General features: G+C 42.5%; 1 protein-coding gene and 1 non-coding gene across 3 annotated transcripts in view; both read left to right on the top strand.

Moving 5' to 3' along the window:
- The first annotated feature begins 5,441 nt into the window (after positions 1 to 5,441).
- The window catches only part of frmd6 (FERM domain containing 6), a 29,249-nt gene continuing 11,501 nt past the window's right edge, over positions 5,442 to 23,189 (top strand). The window contains exons 1-5 of one of the 2 annotated variants that reach the window (XM_086157673.1): positions 5,442 to 5,606; positions 18,498 to 18,783; positions 19,302 to 19,392; positions 21,545 to 21,624; positions 23,066 to 23,142. In XM_086157673.1, the coding sequence (XP_086013799.1) occupies positions 18,685 to 18,783; positions 19,302 to 19,392; positions 21,545 to 21,624; positions 23,066 to 23,142 (347 nt within the window). In that variant the 5' untranslated portion in view covers positions 5,442 to 5,606; positions 18,498 to 18,684. Of the gene's footprint in view, positions 5,607 to 6,628; positions 7,029 to 18,497; positions 18,784 to 19,301; positions 19,393 to 21,544; positions 21,625 to 23,065; positions 23,143 to 23,189 lie in introns of those variants that run through there. The other variant, XM_086157672.1, reaches the window with a different exon arrangement.
- trnal-uaa (transfer RNA leucine (anticodon UAA)) lies at positions 21,788 to 21,870 on the top strand. The gene has a single exon. It is a non-coding gene; the product is annotated as a tRNA-Leu (tRNA).

Below are 23,189 nucleotides of genomic sequence, written 5' to 3'. Positions count from 1 at the left end.
CTTCTGTGCTTTAGCGAGACAAAAAACAGCTTGCGTGTGAAAAGATGAACAGATTCTGCAATCCGACGGCACCGGGAGGGGTTGAGAGTCGCAGCATGTGCCACATTAACCGAAAAGGAAAGGCTGACGGCAAGGTCTCCCCGTCGCCACTGCAGTGTGTGTGTGTGTGTGTGTGTGTGTGTGTCCATGTTTGGAAGGGGGTTTGCACTCATCTTTCCCCGGGGAGCCTGAACATGGGGTGAGGGGAGGCTATTTCAATTAGCCAGATAGCGCCGCAACAAAAAGCTCCAACCTGCTGGCGGCTGCACCGACGGCCTGCCAGAGACGGGTAATCAAATCAAGACGTGGACTGGAAGTTCTCTGCGGTTTGAGAGGGAATAAGCGGATTAAAAGCTGCGGTTCACGTTCAGGTGCGTCACGGCGGCTTTTGTTGCAGCCGCCGTTCCCGGTCGCAGAGAAAATGGCGGTAAAAAGACAAAAAAAAAAAAAAAAAAAAGGTAAATTATTATGACAGATATCAGTTTGACTGCAGACTCTGCGTTTTTCTTTAACCTTTATTTAACCAGGAAAGTCCGGTTGAGATTAAAAATCCTCTTTTTCAAGGGAGTCCTGGTTGAGAGGCAGCAAAAGAATACAGTTACATCTAAAATGAAATTAAAATTACATACAAATCATATAAATCAGTGAAGTCGTCTCAAGCGCTCTCAATCTGGACTTTAAGCTGTTCAATGAAACAAGTTCCGTGAGGTACCAGTCCTTTTTCAACATTACATTAAAATATCATGACATTAGATTACAAAATCTCAAAATCTTTGTACTTAAGACCTTAAAACACTTTATAGCCTTAACTTTGAAACTTTATAGTTTTATTTGTGTTTCTTACTCTCCCCTCCTTTTTTTTTACTGTTTATACAATTTCCTACTATTATCTATTATTGTTACGTTTTACTTGAAACTCTGGCACAACAATTTCCCCAAGTTAAATAAAGTTGTTCTTTTTCTTATTCTCATTCTTATTCTTATTCTTATTCTTATTCTTATTCTTATTCTTATTCTTATTCTTATTCTTATTCTTATTCTTATTCTTATTCTTATTCTTATTCTTATTCTTATTCTTATTCTTATTCTTATTCTTATTCTTATTCTAAGATGGATAAAAAAGTTGCAGTGACAAGTCGCTTTTTGACCTCCAAAGAAAAATACAATTACAATTATTTCGGAATAAAAAAAAAAAACAGTTTCAATTTGAATTTCTTCACAAGATTCTCAACTTGAGGCTTAAAAGAAAAAGTGTCATCAAGCAAGACACCGAGATATTTGTACCTCAATTTCACTTCCCTCAAAAGTGGACACTGTGAGGATAACTTGCGGCCTCTTTCTAAAGTTTGCAAACAACATTAGTTTGTTTTTTTCAGTATTAAGGACTAATTCTAGTTGCAAAAGTGTGTGCTGCACCACATTAAAAGCAGAGATTCAAAAGCAGCAGCAGAGGATGAGCCAAAGCAGTAAATGATTGTGTCATCAGCATAAAAATGCATGCCAACATTGGAGACATTTGTCCTAATTCATTAATGTACAAAATGAATAGGAGTGGCCCCAAAATAGAGCCCTGTGGGACTCCCTTGTTGTCCCTTAAATGGTAATAGTGGAATAAACTTCACGATGCTGACGAGAAACTATTTCAGATCGATATCTTGTATGGAAAAGATGCCAGGTTTTTTTTAATATCTTCATTCCAATGTGTAATTTAGAAGCCGAGTTTTGCTTGTTTAATGCAATTCGGTCGATTTGGGATGACATTTTAAAATGAACGTTGAAAAGAATGATTAAACACCGATGAAGTCGTGCATTTTTGGGGAATGAATGGAGAAAGTGCAAAGTGCCAGAAGTCACATTAACGGTAAGGAGTATTTTATTTCTTATTCGTCCACTCCGGTATGATAACGTAATTAAAAAGAATAAACTAAGAGACTTATTGTGCTTTAATATTGTTGGTCTTACTTGAAAATCCACACGCTTAGTGATATTCGGTGTTAAAAAATTAGATATGACTCTCATAAGAATATACTGCTCCATAAAATAAAGGGACGACTTAAACCAAACAATGTAACAATCAAATTGACATATTTTAAGGATATTTCATGTGTTATTTTGGAGTCCGAACCTCCATGAGTTCATACATTTGATTTCCATTGATCATTTTTGTGTGATTTTGTTGTCAACACATTCAAAAACAAAGTATCTAAGGAGAATATTTCATTCATTCAGATTAAGTATGTGTTATTTTAGTGTTCCCTTGATTTTTTTTGAGCAGCGTATTCTATGTCTCTTGGAGAAATATATGGTTTTCATTGCACTCTCAGTCAAAAAGGTGCCCGAGCCGTGATCTATGATCAGTAAAACATGTTCTTTGTATTTAAAATACAGGACTGTCTCAGAAAATTAGAATATTGTGATAAAGTTCTTTATCTTCTGTAATGGAAATACAAAAACAAAAATGTCATGCATTCTGAATTCATTACTAATCAACTGAAATATTGCAAGCCTTTTAATATTGATTTTTTTTATGGCTTAAGAAAACTCAAAAACCCTATCTCAAAATATTAGAATATCATGAAAAAAAAATTGTTTTTTTAATTGCATTACAGAAGATAAAGAACTTTATCACAATATTATCATTTTCTGAGACAGTCCTGTACATTTTGTTATGTTTGCCAATAACGCCAGCCTATTTAGCAAGATGTTTTTGGAACCCCGGTCGATATTTTCCAATTATCATACGTCTCAAGACGCGGTAATTTAATCCGTGTCTGGTCACCGGATTATGGATTTGCGGGTTGTTTTTTTTTTTTTTCTTTTTTTTTTTTGAAGTTAATGGTCTGAGGGTATCTTTGTTGTTGCTTCAAAGCAGAGTGGGCCAGAGGGGGTTTAGCCTGCAAATCTGCAGCCCTTTTGTCGTACGGCACTCCATTTCTCTCTCCGACAAGCAGTCGGAGGAGAAACCAGGGCCCCGAGCGCTAATTACAGGTCACCATGTCAACAACCAGGGACTCGCCCCGCTTACAAGCTAATGGCTAACATCGCGAAGGGGGGGGGGGGGGGGGGGAGAAACCTGAGGCTCCATTACACAAATGATTCATCTTAATTAACACTGGAAATAAATCATTTGTACATTTATTACTGACGCACAGTTGGTGTCCACTTAGAGCCTCCAGATCTACATCTGCTGGAAAATATTCATTATCATACCACATTTTCCACATTTCCACCTCCTCCTCCTCCTCCTCCTCACATTTCTAGTAACGTGACATTGAGGATCTCCTTTATTGCTTTTTTTTTTTCTTTTTCTTCTTTTTTTAATCTCTTCTTCTATCAATGAGACAACCATGAAATGAAAAAAATGAGTTGATGATTTTTCTCTGCTTATTTTGCTTGATATAGTTAAAAAACAAACATAATCTGTCTCTAAAATGGGTTTTAAACTACTGCAACTTTAAATATAAATAATAATTTAAATAAAAAAAAAAACAAATATATATATATATATATATATATTGTTTTTACTGTTTATACAATTTCCTACTATTATTTATTATTGTTATGTTTTACTTGAAACTCTGGCACAACAATTTCCTTCAGGATGAATAAAGTTGTTTTTATTCTTATTCTTAATAAATATATATATATATAAAATAAATTACATTTAGACAATATATATATATAAATAATGAATAATACATTTAAGTAATAAATTAATAATACAATTTATAAATATAAATAATAAAAAAAAAACTGCAGTATGAGGTAGACATCTTTCAAGCATATTTACTCACACTTCCTTTTGGAGATAATTAGCTTTATTTTGATGATCTGAAGCAACGGTGGCTCGAATAGATTCAAGGTGTGGCCAAACTGGTAATTCGAGGTCGACAAAGGGGCCATCCTGTTTCCCTTTATCACATCTTAGGTGTGTGTTGGGACACCAACAAATATGATAATATTATAGTCATTGATGCAAAATATCCTCCATTCACATCCACAGAAAATGTTATATACTTTTTATTCAGGTTCATATCCAGGTACTGCAGGTACGTTTGATACCGTAACAAAAAAAAAGTCCTAAACTTCGATCAAATTATCTTTTTATGGTTTTCATGTGATTGCACCGCCGGTCTTCTGCAAATACAGTCTAAACTTTCTTGCACATTACTTGTTATTCTTAACCCCGACTGATCCGTTGCTAATGACAGCTGATCACTGGTGATGTCGTCCTTATTATATCTGCCATCCATATTCAGGCTGGAGAAAAACAAATACAAACTTGGTGAAACTTGACATGAATAAAAGATACCTTATAGATGGCTTAGAGGATATAAAACATATCCATAAAAAAAAAAAAAACCATTGAAAGGACACTGCATGCTGAAAAATCTGCTCTTTACTTATTTGTGTTTTTTTTTTTTTTGTCTGCTGTCTATTTATTCGTGGATTTTTTTTGTCTTGCTATCTTCAATCTTTTGCCTTTCTATTTATATCAATATTCATATTTATTTCCTTTTTTTGACATTATAACTGTTATGCTGCTGTGGCAAAGGAATTTCCCCTTATCTTATCTTATCTTATCTTAAAATGTGATAAATGTCCCATTTATTTTTGTAGCAGAAAAGCAAAAAGTTCATAACTTTCTGCAGTGAATCCAATTGCTGAAATATGTAAGCAACAACATGAGAGATAATCTGTTATTATGACTTTGCGAAAAGATATTTTCATCTGTCTATGTGCTTGTTATGCACTAGATAGTTTACATACTTTTATATCATTGAGTTTAGATTTGTCTTTGTTTTATTTTATTTATTTTTTATATTTTTGTATATTTTTTCATCCCTTAAATTGAGCTGCTTTAAAACATTGTTGCATAACAACATCCAAAAAAAAAAAAAAAAAAAAAAAAAAAAAAGGAATTTTGACCCTACTATTTAAAGCCATGGCAGCTTTTATTACAGCGTCGTTTTTCCAAGGATCGCACGATAGAATACCAAGGAGATTGTATGAGGTCTGGATGTTAAAAAACATAAACTGCACCCACATTAGAAACTTTCTTTTAATACACAACAACTTCCAAAATAATTGCGGCGAAGTTCCAGCTCCAGTTTGAGGGAATGGAATGAGAGGCAGCCGTGGGTCATACCATTCCTTGTTGATCGGGAGGGGTGTGCGATGCCAGAGTCATGCTAATTCCGTTTTCAAATGGCATCGAAATACAAGTCAGATCATTAATCGTACACATAAATGGCTTTTTAAATCTATCTTTATCTTCATGTGAACTTTTAATTTCATCTTTTTGAAGTTAGAGTTAGTTATACGTTTCGCTTTTTATCCGAAGCCCCCCCTCCGCCGAGGTTCCCGCTCACCGCACATGTATTCCTACGTTACATCGCGGAGGAGACAGAATGTGGCGCTTCTTGTCGGAGACGAGCGGACGACTTTTCTCCCAAACTTACTAAAGTGGCTTTAAAAAAAAACACGAAAATTTCTCAGCGCTTCTTTCATAAACACCATCAGTGGATTAACACTCTTAAAGGGAAGTAACTTGTTCTTCGTTAAAGGTGAGTCCCTCTCTTACGCCTTGATGCCGTTAATCCGTTTTCGTTCCGTCAAACTGTGACGGTTAGCACTTTTTCTTTGCTAGCTTCGGCTCCGTCGCCGGTTCTCCGGTTCGGACGCTTCGAGTTCGCCTTGTTTTTTGTTGTCGAGCGTCGCTACTAAGGTGAGTTTCGAGTTGTGTAAAACCGTTTGAAAAAAGCCGAGTCGGGACACCCTGGACGCGTCGGGGTGGCTGACCGACGCGGACGGTGATGCTGACTTTACTGAGATGATCCGTTAAAATGTACTCGTCCATTTTTCTTTCCCATAACGTTGCTTCTTTAAAGTAATAATTTGGAAACTAGCTTCTTTTTCCTCCTCAAACCCTTCTCCTGTTTTGTTAACCCCTTTTGGTAAGGAACTGAAAGCGAAGTAGTGGTGGGTAACGCACCTTTATTCCCTCGTTATTACCGCGTACTTTCCACGCAAGAAACGACCCCTCACATTCCACCCGAGTTGCATTCATTCGTGTGGAATCGTGAGCGTGGAAAAAGAGTCTCAATGCAAGGTTTTAAACAAACAAGGAAGGTCCTTTCCTTTGCCATCACCTTGAAGCAGGCGCAATGTTGTGCCAGAATGTCACCAGGAATGTCAACAGTTTCCCCCTTTCGGTTTAATATTGTACCGGACGGACAACAGTTGTCTCACTTTTTCTGCAAACTTTAACCAACTGAGTAAGTCGGGGGAAATTTTTCAGGTTGCTTGTGTGCTACATGTTGATACTTTTCTAATTTTAGTCTTGCTTAAATTTGCAGAGCTTCCCCCCTTCCCTTCCCTTCCTCCCCCCCATGTCTTATATGTTGCTCCAGGGAACTCCCAACAGAGTTTGCCAGCACCTGCATCTGGCTGTTTTAACAATCTGTCATAATTAGGTCATAGATGAATCAACCTTGATGCACAAAGATGTTGCACAATGAGGTTATGGGGCTTCCCGTTTCCAGATTAAACAATTGGGAGGCAGTAAGGTTAGCTAACAGTTGAAAATGATCCAGTGCACCTGGCACAGTATCCAGTGTGATTTATTCCTCGTCGTGGGTGACAGTAGGCAGTACGGTAACTTCTCCCCAAAATGTTGGAAAAGGCAAGAAAAATAAACCCTGTGTGGTTTTGTGATCGCAGCGGTGTGTGTGTGTGTGTGTGTGTGTGTGTGTGAGTGTGTGACAGAGCCAAGGGAACTGGGAGATGGAGGGTAGACGTTGCAGGTGCCGTCTGGACAGGAAGGCTGCAGTTTGAGAAGGAAACAGAAAGGAAACGTGTGAACAAAGATGGCTGGTGTGTGTGTGTGTGTGTGTGTGTGTGTGTGTGTGTGTGTGTGTGTGTGTGTGTTGATGACTCATCTGGATGAATGTTCGAATGCCTGATGGGATGGACCAGAATTGCACAAGGTAATCCCCTCTTCAACTTTACTAGGTATTCGCTGTGAGTAATGTGTTGTTTTTACCCCCATTTTATGTAGCTTATAAGTAGAAGATACACCGCACGTGAGACTTAATCACACCCAAGCCGCCGTCTTAAATGTTATTGTTATTGATTTATATTTCTTGGAGCGATTTTTCTGATTTTGAAGGGCAGCTTCAAATGCTCAACTCAAACCTCAACCCCAGGGCTGGCTTTCTCTGCCGCTGACAGCGCAGCAAATACAAAAAAGAGATCGGCACAGTACTTTGGTAACAGAAAAAGTGTCTCCGCTGTTCTGTGTTAGGAACTTGAGTCGACCGGTTTCATAACTTTTTCAAGCAGATTCTGATAGCGATGCAAATTCTTGCAGGGACGCTTAAAGCCTGCACGGAAAGGACTTTTTTACACTTCTTCTAGAATCCTTCATTATTCAGCCATCTGCTCTATTATTTGGGCTGTACATGTCATATTCTTGAGTCTCATGAAAAACATTATCTACGTAAGAAACATTTAGACAGTGTTATTCTAAAGTAATGCGAGGTGACTTAGGGTGCAAATCTAATGTTGTATTGTCATGGGAACGGTTTTGTCCAACCACCAGCAGAATGAAATATCAGGGGAAAAACAAGAATTGTTCCCATGGTCCAAAAGCATTTCGGAAAGCGGTCGTGCCCTAATGAAACAATTTGAAATAAGACTTAACATTCCCCGTGTGAGGCTCTCCACGTGCGCCGTACATCCCCCAGTCAAGTGTTCGCACACTGATTTTTGATGCGAGGTGTGCGCTTCAGATTTGTGTGCCAAATCCATCAATGTTGTCTGCTTTTCCCGAGATGTTGCGACGTCGCATGACTGCTCGTATCCTTGGTTCAAGTGCACCGAGGGCGGATGGAGGGAGGAAAAAAAAAGCTCTTCCTGCATTTGTCTCTCCTTCTCCCTTTTCCTAGGATTGTGTTTTTTCCTCTTGCTTGTTTGGCCTCTTTGCGGATGCTTCAGTCCCTCTGAAGGAAGCCGACCGCTTAGATTTAACCCTCCAGTGTACCTTGAGGATATTATCAGATTATCTCAAAAGCTTCTCACCCTACAGCTCTTAGTAGTGGGTGGTTGTTCCAGTTGATTCGACAAGCCGTTATATATCATTCCAGAGCCTCAATTTAAACAAAGCTACTTGTTGCGCAGTGCTATCCTCAACCATAATTGTAAACGTGATTCTTTGCACATGCGTTCTGTCTCTAGGGAAGTTAGTTGACTGAAAGAATTTTGGTTGCATAGGTAGAAGAAAAGCTGGCAGGCCATCAAGTGAGAGTGAAGCAGTTGAACGCAGCTGGATGTTGTTACACACTCTGCCAGACTTCAAATATTTACAGTTTTTTTTTCAGTGTTTCTGGAATGTTGCAGATAACTTTTATGCATGGTTAAAAGGTTTTCCCTCCAAAAAAAAGTCCTCCAGTCCTTCGAGCCCCCCGGTGTGACACCGGTGATATTGAGAGCCAAAAAAAAAACAAAAAATATCAGAGCAACAGGAAACGAATCACCTGCAAACAACAGTTTTCAAAGTGTCTTGAAGGAAAGTCATAGCCTGAAACAAAACAACAGGGTTTTGGTGAAGGTTTTTTTTTTTTTTTTTTTTTTTTTTTTTTATAATTACAGCTGCTTTTTTAACCCTCTCCTTTAAGGCTGCACGCTCTATTTCAAGCAAACGTAATGGTCGGTTTGACGTTTCTGCGGTGCGATGCGCCGGGATTGCTGGTTTTGTGGAATTACTCATGCAGAGTTCAGGCCTGAATGCTGGGCGGGGAGCAAAGGGAGCGACTGCTGACTCTGTTCTAACATGTCTGGCAGCGCCGGCGGTTTGAGGTGTGTGCATGTGGATGTGCGCGTATGCGTGCACGCCTCCCTCTCTTTCTTCAGCGAAGCCACATGGAAGCCAGCTGTTTTGAATGTTGAAATTATTTTTTCCATAAAGGTAGAAGAGTTCAAGTCTTACTTTACAGAGAATCCACCAAGTTCACCCCTCTAAGTGGTCGGGGAGCCTATTTTGGTTAATGTCACCCGATCGTCCATTACACGTTAAAATGTGTGGCTTTAAATTGCAGCGGGGGCTGGTTTACACAAGAATCACTGTAATCTGATGTCACTGCCATGTGTATGTAGCCTGATGACAGCAAGTGTGTGTCTGTGTATGTTTATGTGTGTGTGTGTGTGTGTGTGTGTGTGTAAACATCCTTACCAACCGCAGAGGAGGAGCATCTATCCACTGGGAAATCAAGATACTTTGCTTTCATTTGATTGGACCTTGTGGCCTGGGGGTACATTTTAGGAGACATTTGAGCTTTTAGGGAGGATTTTAATTCTATTTCAGTCCCAAGTTTTCTGCACATGTTCTCACTCCAAACCATCATTCACACCATTCATGAATAAAAGCAAAACAGATAAATAAGAAGTAGCCCTAATTCATTATCCGGGTTGTTTTTTTTTTTTTTTTTGTGTGTGTCCATATTGATTCATAAACTGTTCCCCTCTGCCATGGAGCTCATCAATTCTCTATTGAAAGCAGGCGAAAAATACCTCATGGCAACGTGAAACCCCCCTGTTTGTGATGATTAAGCCTCTCCCAATCAAGCGACTAGAATAGGAGCAGAGCTTTTTGCCACTTCTGCGACGTCCCAGTTGCAGTGAGTCAGGACAACAGTGAGAAAGAGCGATGGTCAAACACACCGGAGTGAAAAGTTACTAAATATGTTCTTCAGTAGGCAGAGTGATCAGAGGTGAGATATATTGAGATTCAGCTCTACAAGTTTGTTGTTTTTTTTTTTTTTTTTTTTTTATAATGGTATGTCCAAGAAGGAGAACGACAAAAAGTGAGACGGCGTAGTTTGTGATTACTTTCTGGGAATGTACAGGGAATGTACGACTGATTGAAAAATCAAAAGCATTTGAAAATTCCTTTCCGGTGAAATACCCTCTTAAGTGTATTCGGCTAATTTGTGGTGACTTTGCAGGCCTTCATTGGCTAATGAATGCAACATTTGCCGAAAGAGGACACCTGTGAATTTTCCTCTTGGTTGGTGGGCTTGTGCGAGTAAACGCATTCACGATTTCTATCAAAGAAATGTATGTTTTCTGTATACAGTGTGAAATTGCATCATTCAAATCCATCACTTCATCATTGTGCAGCTTGTCACTGAAATCTCTTTGGGCGTGTTGGACCAGCGACTTAAAGCTGTGCTCTGAGCCAGAAGGTTTATCCTCCCTGCTCGCTGAATGGAAACGCAGGGGGAATTATAGCAGTCAACATACAAATATGTGCTAGATGATCACGCAGGCAGAGGATCATGGGAATCAACGTCTGGAATAGTGCGCCGCTTCTTCGCCATGTAAGAGATTAGGCTTAAAGGCTAAACGGCACACGCGGGGTATCCAGGTATTTACGGGACTTCCTGACTCTTTTACTGTCAATGTCACCGTTGCGTGCTTTTACACTCCGCAGTCTGTTGACAGTAGATAAAGACAAACACGTAACACAACAGAACAATATTCAGAAATGCGCGTCCACCTCTGCCCATCAAAACAATCCAAAATGCCGGAGATGCTGGGACTATCCAGAATTAGGGGTTTTGGCGGTCAAGCATGTCACCCACTAACATGCTTTTTCCTGTCCATTCTTTGACACTCTGCCCCTCCTTTTGGCGTATCAGGGGGTTTTAACGGAGGGGAAGGAGACATTTGGCCGGGCAGCCTCCCCGTCAAGGGTAATGCCATCTTGTGACAAATGTGATTTGGAGCCGCTCGTCAGCTCAGCAACATTTCTCTTCAGCTGAATAAACAGATCCCTTGGCTGGGAACCGAGGAAAAAAATGACCCGTTTGGATCTTTGGCACTCTTAATACGAGTCATGCCTGTTGAAAGAGGGCCTTGTGGAGCAGGAGGGGCAGTTTGTCGCAGCACACAGAACAAGGCTTCCTGGTTGGTGATCTATAATTAAATAGTCCTTGTCTATTAGCTCTGAGGTAAAGCCCACTGAGAAGACTTTTTAAACCCCGACAAAACTGCAGTCTTAAGGATTGATACGGCGTCTGGGACGTGAGAGGAGTACCACGGTGCGATTTGAATTTATGTCCATCTTTGCCTTATTCCAATGTAGCGCACAAACCATGTGAACAAAAAGTACATTTTTTTTTTTTCCTTCTTGTTTTGTTTTGTTTTGTTCTGAAAATGATTTGCCAATTCTTTTTGTCTAATTGCGTTTTGAGGTGGTCCGTGAATGATGGACCTTTTTTGATATGCGTAATTTGTATTTTATTCCTTTGTCACTTTTGCTATGGAAAAAAAAAAAAACCTCACCAACGCATCACCAACTTAGAATATTCTGTAAGAGACATCACACTGTTGTAACTGTGTAGTAACTTCACCTAAAAGCTCGTTTACTTTCTACCGAGCTACCATGTAGACAGGAAAAAGCCCTTCAAAATGCCAAAAATGCTTGAGGGTGCATATTTGAACCTTCTGAGTCGGAAGTATTGGAATTGCAAAATTATATCACTCAAACGTGTCAAGGTATGCATTCCTAAAACGATGCCGTAGTCGTGTAGAGAATAATCTGGTGCTTGTTTTGGTGGAAATCATGGCCATTAAATAGTTTCACCATTTCAGGAGATGAAAGAACAAAAAGACAACATTAAATACGACAATTTTTTACTTGCTTAGAAACACAGTCATTCAGAAGAGCCGCCCTCTAAGCTTTTTTTTAAATGTTCCATGTCCACAGATGAGAGTCAGCGGGAATTTGGTCGTTTTAGCAAAGGCACGATTCTCTGAGGTTATATAATGAGATGATTTGTTTCAAAACAGCACAGGGTACAGAAATATCAACCAACACGTCCGTCAAGATTGACTCCACCCGAGTCACACCAGACTCATGTTAACTGATTTCAATCAGCCGGGAGGCCTTCGCAGCTATCAATGTTTACCACAGTGACGAAAACTGCTTAGATTTGACTTGTTCTTTATAACTGTTATCTTGTCAAAAGTTATTTCTCTACGCAAAAACATACGGCAACTCTCTCTCGTCGTGGTCCCGAAGCATAAGTACAAACGTTGTTTGACTCTCTCTGGATAGATATTATGTCATCCAGTATAGTCTCTGATTTTTCTCTCAGAAATGGCCTAATTTTCAATGATTATGCAATTATGAATGTTACATATTTGCCCTGAAATCTCATCCTTGAGTTCCAGCCAAGTTTTGGTATCGATGATAGACGAACGATCGATCGCCTCCGAATGTTTTCCTGATGATGACGGATTCTGAACCTATGCTTTTTTTTTTTTTTTTTTTAAGGCTGTTTGACCCCAAACATGATCTCCTGATAAGACCGATATTTGCAAACACAAGTTTCCTCCGTATGTGTCCTTTGGGTTACATTGAAAGTTTGCAGCTCGCAGTTTAAGGATGCTATGGGGGCCGTGCAGTTTCTGGGCACAGTGAGATGGTGGCCGGGCTGTTAGTTGTGTGTGTCAGGAATCAAAGGCAGCCATTGTTGGAATGAGAAGCAGATGTTAGTCAGGAATTCTCCTGACTGCAGCACTTTTTTCTTTTTTTCATGCCTGAGCTTTGAATGCCGCCTCACTCCATCTCCCTTCTTTTTCCGCTCTTGCTCCGGTGTATACCGTCATCCCGTCGTGTCCTGTTTTTTTTTCTTTCTCAGCAACTTAACACCTGATGTACCTGCGGTAAAGCCGAGGTGGTCAGAAGGACCTCCGTCACCGTCCTCTGCAATATCAGTCCCGCTAAGTTGAACGTAGAGGCTCCTCGTTTCTCATTTATCAGCGAGGAGCAGAGAGTATATGAAAGTGACAGGCATGGCGACGGGAGAGGGCTCTCTCTTTATCCCCGCGTGGGATTTGATGACATTCCTGACTGAGGTTTGCCACGTTGACAGAATCCCCTTTTCAGGCCGAAAGGCAGGAGGAAGCTCCGTCGGCAGCTCTTTGTGTGTGTGTGTCTTTAGCCGGACCTCGGTGTTGCGTCACGCTTTGCACGGCATTGAGAGAAGGTGACGGAAAGCGGCGGTAATTTGATTATCCGGCACTCTCCTCCTCCGCAAAGTGTTTCCAGTACGGTGCGTGTAAGAGAATCCACCCTTTCATTTCAGGTTCTGGACCGTCCCCCCCCCCCCGTGTCGACGTCTCACGCGGAGACCGTGCACGACACAACGGATCTTAAACCCGTTACCAGAATGACCGCGCTCCGTTATGTCTGAATTACTGCCCCAGCAACATGAGACCAACATGGCCAACTGCCCCAGTGGTGTAATAAAGGAATCGAAGTGCGACTGTCGATGTAGGTGCCCGGAATCATCCGCGGCCGAAAACGCACCGCGATACACACTTCAGAGAGCGACTCGATTTTGATGCTCATAACAGTCCAATAGAAGTCCCGTTCCTGGGATTACATTCTTCTGAAATGTTTCTTCTAACCACATTGTTTCAGAGAATTTATGAGGAAAAGAATAAATTAATCCAATGATCCTGCCCAGAGAGATTAAGAACAGGATTCTTTGGAGAGAAGAGCCAGTTCTTGTGTTTTGTTCATTTAGACTGCTCGGAGAGCTGAATTTGATCACAGAGAAACATTTCGGATATTGAGCAGGCTCCCTTTTTTTTTTTTTTTCTTTTCCTTTTCTAAATCTTGTTATTGCCAGAGGTTCTTATTCCAAGCAGAGATTAGTGCAAAGACAGAAAAAACAGCATTCTATCTGTACATGCTCTCAGGGAAGAACAAATATGAAACTTGACTGGAAGTCATTCATTTCCTATGACAGCAAGAGCCTCAGTGGGAAGACATATTTTAGCTCTCGTAGGAGTCAGATTGAAGTCAAATTCCAGCTTTTTTTTTTTTCTTCTATATGATGGGCTCTCATATAAACTGTCTGACAGTGTGGCTGGCAGCGCCGCCAGGGCCGGCTGTCATACTGTTACTGCTCCCTCTGTGAATGTACGCTAACATCTTCACTTAAGGCCGGGCAGAGACACAAAGAAGGCTAGTGTTGAGAAGTATGACAAACAAAACAAAGCAAACAGAACCGAGACGCACTGCCAATGTCAAATTATCTTTGTTGGGATCGGGAAAACAAATTGAGCTCGCAAGCCATTTTTCTCGACTGAAGACATTCCCCGGATGTTTTCAAACAATTAGTTTAGGTTTAAAAAAATATGTGGTCATTGTGCTGTAGGGCTGTGCTGCTTTATTAATATGTCAAAATATCACAATTTATTACTGTAATTCAATTGCGGTATTTTCCGAGATGGTTGTCATATTGTAAAATCCAGCTTTCCAACGAGACGTATTACGCGGTGTCTCTTTGTGATTGACGCCTCGACATCAGCTCACAAATGTTGTTTCATGTACTTTGTATGGTAGAAATGTCATTACAAGTCCTACTGGCTTGCTGCGGATGTTCGAACCAACACCCTTGACATAATAATGTCCACCCCCGACTAGTATTCCGACGTACGGCTTCTCCAGGTAATGTCTGGATTAGTTCAGGGTTCCAGTGCATGTGTGAAACAAGTTCAGCTGTATGTGTGAACGTTTACACCTTGTATGCAGGTTTCAAACACAGGGTCCAAAGAATGGCCCGGGACAGAGTGCCAAAGATCCCTCTTTGTTTTCTATCTAGCATGATGAGCGATATTTCTAAATACACCTGCATCAGGTGGGCGTCACAAAATTGTATTCCTCGAAGTAGACAGGATCTAAAAAGCAGCTGCTCGAACATGCAAGTGTTACGAGAATCTCCAAACCGAAGCGCCCCAGTTCCATTTCTAGCCGGTCAATTGTCCTCTGGCTCTTTGTAGATGTAGATGTCTCGTGTTGCCGTGGGTCACTTTCACTTTGGAATTTATACTGCGTTTAGATTCACCGCGACCGACAGCTGCGAGCCGCTAATCCAGTTGTACCGTCGACGTACGCGCTTTCCTTGTTTCTTTAATCCATTCTCAAGCCGTTCTGACTCACCGCCATCGTTATAGAAAAGCGAGCAAATATGTAACTGATCCACTTGAATAGGTCCCACTTTTAGTCAGCTTCACGTGCGTCTCCGCCGCCGCATGGCAGCACTTGACCTACGCCCGTGACGAGTGCGTGTGGACAGGCAGCGCTCACGGACGAATTTCACGAACGTCCGCCACCACTTCCATCCGCGTATGTAAGTAGTGGGCCTGGTGACGGGATTAGTCAAGGTCAGCAGCGGCGCAGGCGAGCCTTTCCTGTCGTGGCTCATAGGCAGACTTTGCTGAGTGGCCGCCGCGCTGCACATCCAGTGACCGGCCTTAATGAGAACTCGTGCTGTGCGTCAACAGCGTGTGTGTGTGTGTGTGTGTGTGTGTGTGTGTGTGTGTGTGTTTATGGCCCCTTTGCCTACAATGCTGAGACACTGCAGCAACAAAGCGGTGCCGTAAGAAAGGGTGGGACAAAAAAAAACATCAATACTTCACAGAAAGGTACTTCCCCAAGTGACTTGTTAGCGATACACCAGTGCCAAATATTGATATTTGCCATGAGAACCAATGAGAGTGCAAGAGGTGACGCTGGGGCACGGTATGTTTGTTGACAACACCGCCGTCTATGTTCATTGCACTTAAGAGGACAGCTTAAGTGAGCCGAACGGCATCTCAGCCCATCGTTTCCCCGCTTTTCTTTTATTTGTTTGCTCTCCTTTGTGCCCCTTATTTATTTGCCATAAAACTCCACTCCACACATTTCTCAGTTGGCTTAAAATGTTTATTTGGTTGTCTCCTGTTTTGAAAACACCGGCGAGCAGGATGCTCCTCCGTCACCCTGATTACACTGGATGCGACCGAGGCAACATTAGTCACATTTATACACAGGCCGACGATACCGCCGCAACAGGACCTGCCGCATGAGCTTGTTTACACAGAATCAAAACAAGCAAATTGCCGCCTCGGTGTGTTCACTCGCGTCGTGAGATAACAACCTTTCGGTTTTGAGTGACTTCATCCGTCATCCAGGGAACCTCTTTCACGGACTTTGGTTGGTTCCCGTGAATTCATTGTGTCATAGATCGGCGGTGGAACGGGGAATCTCTTACTCGGCCGTCTCTCTCCGTGCACTTTTGTACAGATAATGTGGTGTAACAGCAGCACAGTGTTCCTGATCCAAGGCAGGATGCCTGAAAGGGGATTTTGTGAAGAGATCTGAGGGCAGTTCAAGCTCATGCCATTTTTTTCATGATGAAACGTACTGTGTCTCCTGGTGAAACGACTCGTAAAGCTCTTCCTCTTGCCCTAACATCAGGGCATTTTGAACCGGTTTATGATTAAAAATATGGATTATAAAAAAGCATTCTGTCTGTGTTTGATGCTAATTTTTTTTTTTCCCCATGAATCATCTATACCTGCCCGCCCACGCTGCTCTGTACCCCAGTTTACATGATGGATCATTACCGGATCACAATATTAAAGATACCAAACAGACAAACAGAAAATGACGACAGGATCATGCCGCTTCATCACATGTACACAACATCCCGAAATAGAGCTGTTGTATTCACGGAGGACGTATTTCTATGAAGTAGACTTTTAAATGCTTTTTTATAGAACCTTCGCGCTGCTGAATAATGTGTTTTTCTTTGATACCAAGTCAACCATGCTAGTATTTCACCGGCTCTTACGTAACTCTCCTCTCCCCCTCTCCCGCCACAGTTGCCTCCTGGAATTGCTTTTCGTATCATAGATCTTGAAAACATAGCAAACAGGAATTATGAAGTAAGAGGCGATTGCTCAACCACTTCTTACTGGGCCGTTGGAGAATGTGGATTGGCTTCCATCGGGATTTCTGGTCCTCAGCTTCGGGTGTTTTCCAAGAAAACGCATTCTTTGACTGCGTCTGTTTAGATGCTAATGGCTCTTTAAGTTGATGCGGCCTATCTTTGCAATCTGCTTCCAATGATACAGGGACTTCAGGGGGAGGGACATTCAGCAGGAAGAGCTGATGATCACCGCCGATTGTTCTCTTTACATTCTTTTGTTTGCTATGTGTCTTCACACCCCTGAAAGTCTTGCATTTCAGGGGCTGCTACTTTGCTCCTATTGGGACAGCCAAATACAGTGTGTGTGTGTGTGTGTGTGTGTGTGTGTGTGTGTGTTTGAGACATTCTCATGGCCAGAACTTCATGGTAAAGCAAATTTTGAATTGTTATGTTGGTTTTCAGTTGGTCGTTTAATATGGCATAAACACCAAACGACTCCTTTTTTATATAAAACGGTTGTTTAGAGAGAATATCTGTTCATTTTGTAATGTTTTACACTCTTACTTGTTGTACAACTGAAGTCAAGAATTTCCTCTTGATTTTTACACAGATGAAATTGGAAGTCAACATTTAGAACGGCATCGCCAAAACACGTGATGCTGCCATGATCAAGTTTTGGCCAAATAAATTCACACACTTCACTCTAGAAAAAAAATAATAGATGACCGTTCAGTCCGGCTATCTCATCTTTAGTTGTTTTTTTTGTTTTTTTTTTAAGTTAAGTGCAAACGGATTAAATAACAGCAGTATATTGGAATGTGTTCCATTGTAGCTCATGTTGATGTCAGCTGCGTGAAATGTGTGTTTTCAAACGCCCAAACACGTTCAGTATGCCTGATGTGTTTTTTTTTTCTGTTATATAAAACAGCCTTTGGCCTGCACTACTTTGTTTTCTCATGTTGGACTTAAGAGTCAACCGAACGCCACGATGACTTAATGCCGCCTCCGAAGGTGAAAATTCACTTTACAAGAAGTTCACAGGCTAACCACATACACTAACATGATATGATAATGTGTTACTTATCATCAATCTTTGAAATAATTCAACTAAAGCGCACCAGGTCGTCATTGATCTCTCACATGGATAGATTTGACAAGTCAAACGGCGGCCGTTACAGCCGAAATAGCAGCCAATTAAACATGACTAGGTGTACAAGTGTGACGACAAGAGAATAACACATTTTAAACAGCGTGGAAAAATCTCAAGACCACCTCGGGCGACGTTGGCATATTTGAGGATGTTACGCAAATCAGATGTTAAACACGGCTCGTTTCTTCAGGTCACTAATCCATTTCATCATTTCCCTCCCGGACCGTTTTTTTTGTTTTTTCCCCGTGTCTCTGCGGACACTGGCATTCCCCCGCTGTGATGTCACATATTCACAGACAATGAAGCGGTACAAATCGGAACACTGGCGTCCTATTCGTCCGACTTCGCCTTTTTTTTTTCTTTTTTTTTTTTTTTCTTTCAGCTACCCTGACTTTTTGGCGGCCGCAGATTTTCAAATATTCACGTCGATGTTGTTAATTCAAACCAGGCGGCCATTGTTCTCTTGCGAGCCGGTCCCGGTCGCAACGACGAGTCGCCGCCCCGACTGAACTTCATCCCGGGTTGTTTCTCCACAGTATCCGACTGCAGCTCTGGTCCCGATGCCCTGCCCGGTGGCTTCTGCCTGGCCCGCTGAGCCCGTCGGACCGTGCGTGTCTCCACTGGGTTGCAGCTGAAGCGGGACTACAGCTACCAGGCGGTGCTGTCGGCGCCTGCGGCCGTCAGAGGGCCCGGAGGGGCCTGTCCTGTCCCAGCCACAGAAAGATGAACAAACTGAACTTCCACAACAACAAAACCATGCAGGACCGCCGATGCGTCTGTGTCTTTCTGCCCAACGACGACACGCTCAATGTTATAGTCAATGTGAGTGCACGCGTGTGCAGGAAACACAGTTCTATATATGAACACGCTAAGGATCGTTTAATGTTAGCCGTATGAAAAAGTGGTTTGTGTGCCGCTTTGCCTTTTGGAAGACGCCGCGTCTCTCAAAGACGGACACGTAACAGCCTGGAAAAACGCTATTTTAGTTTTAGCATGAATTAAAACAACTCAGCCACTATGAATCAGTCAAGTGATGTGGTCACAAAGAACCTTAGCTGTTTCAATTGCTTTTTGTTTCTTACGCCAAGCGAAGCTAACTATTTATTGTCCACCAAATGACAGTATGATGTACATTTAGCAAATTTCAGTCTTGGATCGCTTTACTTTTAATTGTCACTCGTACTTTATTAATTTATCAAGAAATGACCCCATTTTTGACTGCTGTGTAAAATGTAAAATTGCATTTTGTTCATGATGAAAGGCCATAAGCAACTCACACAATGTTTGTGTGATTTACTATCCGCGCGAATGAGAAAACACACCTCTTCTTATCTCCTCAGGTGAAAACCCTGTGCCAGGAGCTGTTGGTTCAGGTGTGTGACCTCCTCAGACTGAAGGACTGTCACCTGTTTGGACTCAGCGTTATTCAGAGTGAGTGTGTTTGGCCGGTGTCATGTAGCCGCGTACGCCACAACTTACGCAGTTTATCTATCTTGTTTACTCGTCGGTGGAACAGGACAGCCTTTGTTTTCCGCCTCCCTTTTCTTACTTGAGGCTGTCCAGCGGCGTCATGTGTTTCTGTCATGCCGACGGCGACATCCTGGTGAATAGCCCCCCCACCGGCCTCAAAAAAGAAAAAAAAAACAACACTTTTACCAGGCTGTCAGTTCTCTCCGAGAGGCAGGAATCAGTCCTAAATGTAGCATGTCTCACCTCTCTGTCATGGCGGTCTCCAGGAACGGGGCCTCCGGGTCTTGACTGGCTCCCATTGTTCGGTAGGGAAAAGCTGTTTTTACGGGGTGGCGGCTCCGCGTGGGTTCGTACGTATGGAATGAGTCACTCCGTCTACGCTGCGGCGGAGCAGATGCCGGACGACGGTCGTCGGCAAAGTCTGCGAAGGGAAAGCCAATCGCAAAAACAGTGTTTTCGGACAGCCGGCGTCCAGATGAGCCAGCGACGGCCCAGCGGGTCACTTGAACCAGAGCCAGCGGGTCTCGCTGCGGGACATTCCTAGAGTGTTTGACTGAACAGCATGAAATCCCCAAGGCAAACAGAGGCCACCCACCCCCGGTGTGTCACCCGCTGTTCCCCTGACCGGCGTGTCCACGGCAAGGCCTCCCTGCCAGGCGCTCCTCGTACATACCAGGGCTGGAAAGAAACCGGCTACCGAACAATTCGGACACCCTAAGATCGAAGCGTCCAATAGTTGATGTGCGATGTCGCTCATTGTCACTGTGTATTGACTAATCATAGTGCTAATTAACGGAGGAAATTTCACGGAAATCCGCAAGCGAGTCTTACAAGTCAGCAAGAAATGATTAAGCCCCGAAAAACCACAATAACTCGGAAAGTCACTTCTGATGACTGATCTCGTGCGTTTTGAAGAAAGCCGGTGTCAGATATCTTATTTAAAAGCAGAATTATACTCCTGCTTGTTATAATGAGGCCCACTCCCTTCAAGTTTTTGTACTGGGTATCAGACATGTAATTTTCCCCTCCTTGGCAGATGTTGTGATATATATCCACAAACTGACGTCTGAATATCACAGTGTTTATATTTTCCAGATCCCATATGTCTGATGAGCGCTTAGATCGTGAGAAATCAAGTTTTTCAATTTTTTTCTTTGCATTTTTTGGCCCAACAGTAGACATAATGATGGAAATAATATTTGTTCTCGACCGTAAGCAGCCCCGACGGATCCGCCTTGCTTCTTCGAAACCAGTCTCCACCCTCACCGACTTTTCTTGATACGTCCCCCGAATATTAGCCCATCGTTAAAACTTTCCGCTACGTACATTTAGCGAAGATATACCAAGAGTCCTATCCGTCGTTTGTCGAAGCATGTCGGTGCCTGTGTAAATTGACGCGGTTGCCTGAAACCCACAAAAACAACAAGTTTCATATCAGTCCACTCCTGCTTACTCCGCAGCCCGAGTACAATGGCAAAGAGCTGTGAAAGAAAACTTTGACAGGATTAGCAGGAGCAACAGGGATATTGTTACTGGAAATACAGTTCCTCAATTGTAATCTTTGGATCCGTTAATCCCCACAAACTAAATGCCGCTGACCTTAATTGTGATGGGATGGCGGCAGAAGTCTGGGCGGCAGAGATTTCAAATCATCACCGGGGAAAGTAACTCAAGATTTAATGGGAACTATTTGTCGAGACATTAAGCGTATTAAAGACGTCATATGAACGCGTTTCTGCCGAGAACACGAGAAGGGGCCATCATAGGCATGTAAACACAAAAGCCAATAAAGCTGTCACGTCGTAGTCATGGAGTCTTTGGCCCGTCGTTTGCCATAATAGAAATTCAGTTCAGCCGGCTGGCGGTTCATGAAAGGCGTTTCTCCGGGAGCAGATTAATACTTGACAGGGGGGAAGGAACACCAGGGGCTCCGAGTACAAAGGGAAGTGCAGAGGCCGTCTGAAGTATCTGCTGCGGGACTGACACTGTTTGAACCGGCTGCTTTGTCGGCGCTCGCGCCCTCATGAGGGCGCCCATACGTTGAACACGCATGCTCGCAAACACACGCGGGGAGAACAGAGGATTTAAAACACTCGTGCTTCTCCTTCCACAGATAATGAACACATTTATATGGAGCTGGACCAGAAACTGTCCAAGTACTGTCCCAAAGAATGGAAGCGGGAAGCCAGCAAGGTAAGGCAAAGATGCTGGAAATATCAGTGTTTTGAAATCACCGCTGTGAGATTAGCTGAGGGCCTGTCCAAGGCTACGCGTGCTTTGACTTTAAAATAATGGCTGATTTTATGACAGATGGTTTGTTTCACTATGCGAACAACTCCCTTTGTACTGCGCGTCCACCAGGATGGCCGAGTGGTTAAGGCGTTGGACTTAAGATCCAATGGACAATAGTCCTCGTGGGTTCAAACCCCACTCCTGGTAACGAGAGGAAATTTTAAACACAAACATTCACCTTTGGAAATGTATAATCCTCCTCGACGTGTACGACTTGTGATCCACGAACAAAGAGTTCCTCTCTTTTCCATTCTTCTAATCTCTACCCAGAACAAATAAACTTCTTTTCAAGTCGATGTTTTTGTATTCTAAACTCCCACCTGCTGCGCACCGCCTTCACCTGACTCCCACTTTGTTGTGTTGAATAAATTTAGCAGCCCGTCTGCACTCTCGGGGCTCCCGCTGCACCGTCTGATCCTCATCTGTCAGTCAGGCTGGAGGAAAACATCCGCCAAATGAGGAAATGCAGCTTAGCAGCGATTCTGCGTGCAGCCATCGATTACGATTTGTTCATTTTTTTGAGTTCAATACCGATCAACTGCACTAATTACTTCAATCTTTAAATAGATCTCGGTGCAAAGTTCTGCCTTTTTGGACGTTTCTTTTCTTTTCTTTTTTTTTTTTTTTACAACAGGACCACACCCTAAAAGGCATATATTACTGCTATTTTTATTGCATTTGTTATATTGGCCATTTACAATGTTCCAAAGGCATTAGGCAAAATAAAAGCTGCGATAACATTTTACGCAACGACGCAGCTTCGCCTCTAGTCCGAGAGGCTTATTACAAACAGATCGGGAGTTTCCGTTTATTTAGATTTTTACAAGTCCAGTCACCATGGGGAGATTTTGCCGTGCCGTGGCGGCGATCTTTACTCCAAAGAGAGTTCTACAAGAGGAATCCGGGGCTTAGTTTCACGATGAGCATGACTTAGTTTCAGCTTCAAGACTTTGCGGCTCATGTCCGCTCGTGCTGTTTCAGGAGCGTCGCAGGCAATTTTCATTATCTCCCCCCTTTGTAATGTTTCATTTTGTTGATTTATGTGGTTTAATGGAGCAAAGACGATGCATCTGGCAACGAGCGTGCTGCTCTTCAGCGCACTGTTTACAGCTTTTACTCATTTACTTGCTGTAACGGGCATTTCCTCGACTTTGCGTCAGAGAAACGCCGAAAACAGAATTAACTGATCAGCTCAAGCCGTGGGTGAGATACAGCGTGCTGTGGGGAAAAAAAGACCGAAGACTTTTTTTTTTTCTTAAATCGTTGAAATGCTCGAGAAAGACGAACATTTAAACGATTCAAATTCTAAAATTGGAATTCTGTCCGCCGATGTGCTTTCCAGGGCATCGACCAGTTCGGGCCTCCGATGATCATTCACTTCAGAGCTCAGTATTACGTGGAGAACGGCAGATTGATCAGGCGAGTAAAACCCCCTCACCCGACGGGGCGTCCGTCGTTTTTCAGTC

Source organism: Fistularia commersonii, chromosome 1, assembly GCF_037954325.1.
Source record: "Fistularia commersonii isolate RoL2024-O1a breed Wild chromosome 1, RoL_Fcom_v1.0, whole genome shotgun sequence".
NCBI lineage: Eukaryota > Metazoa > Chordata > Actinopteri > Syngnathiformes > Fistulariidae > Fistularia > Fistularia commersonii.
This window is presented reverse-complemented; position numbering and strand designations above follow the sequence as displayed.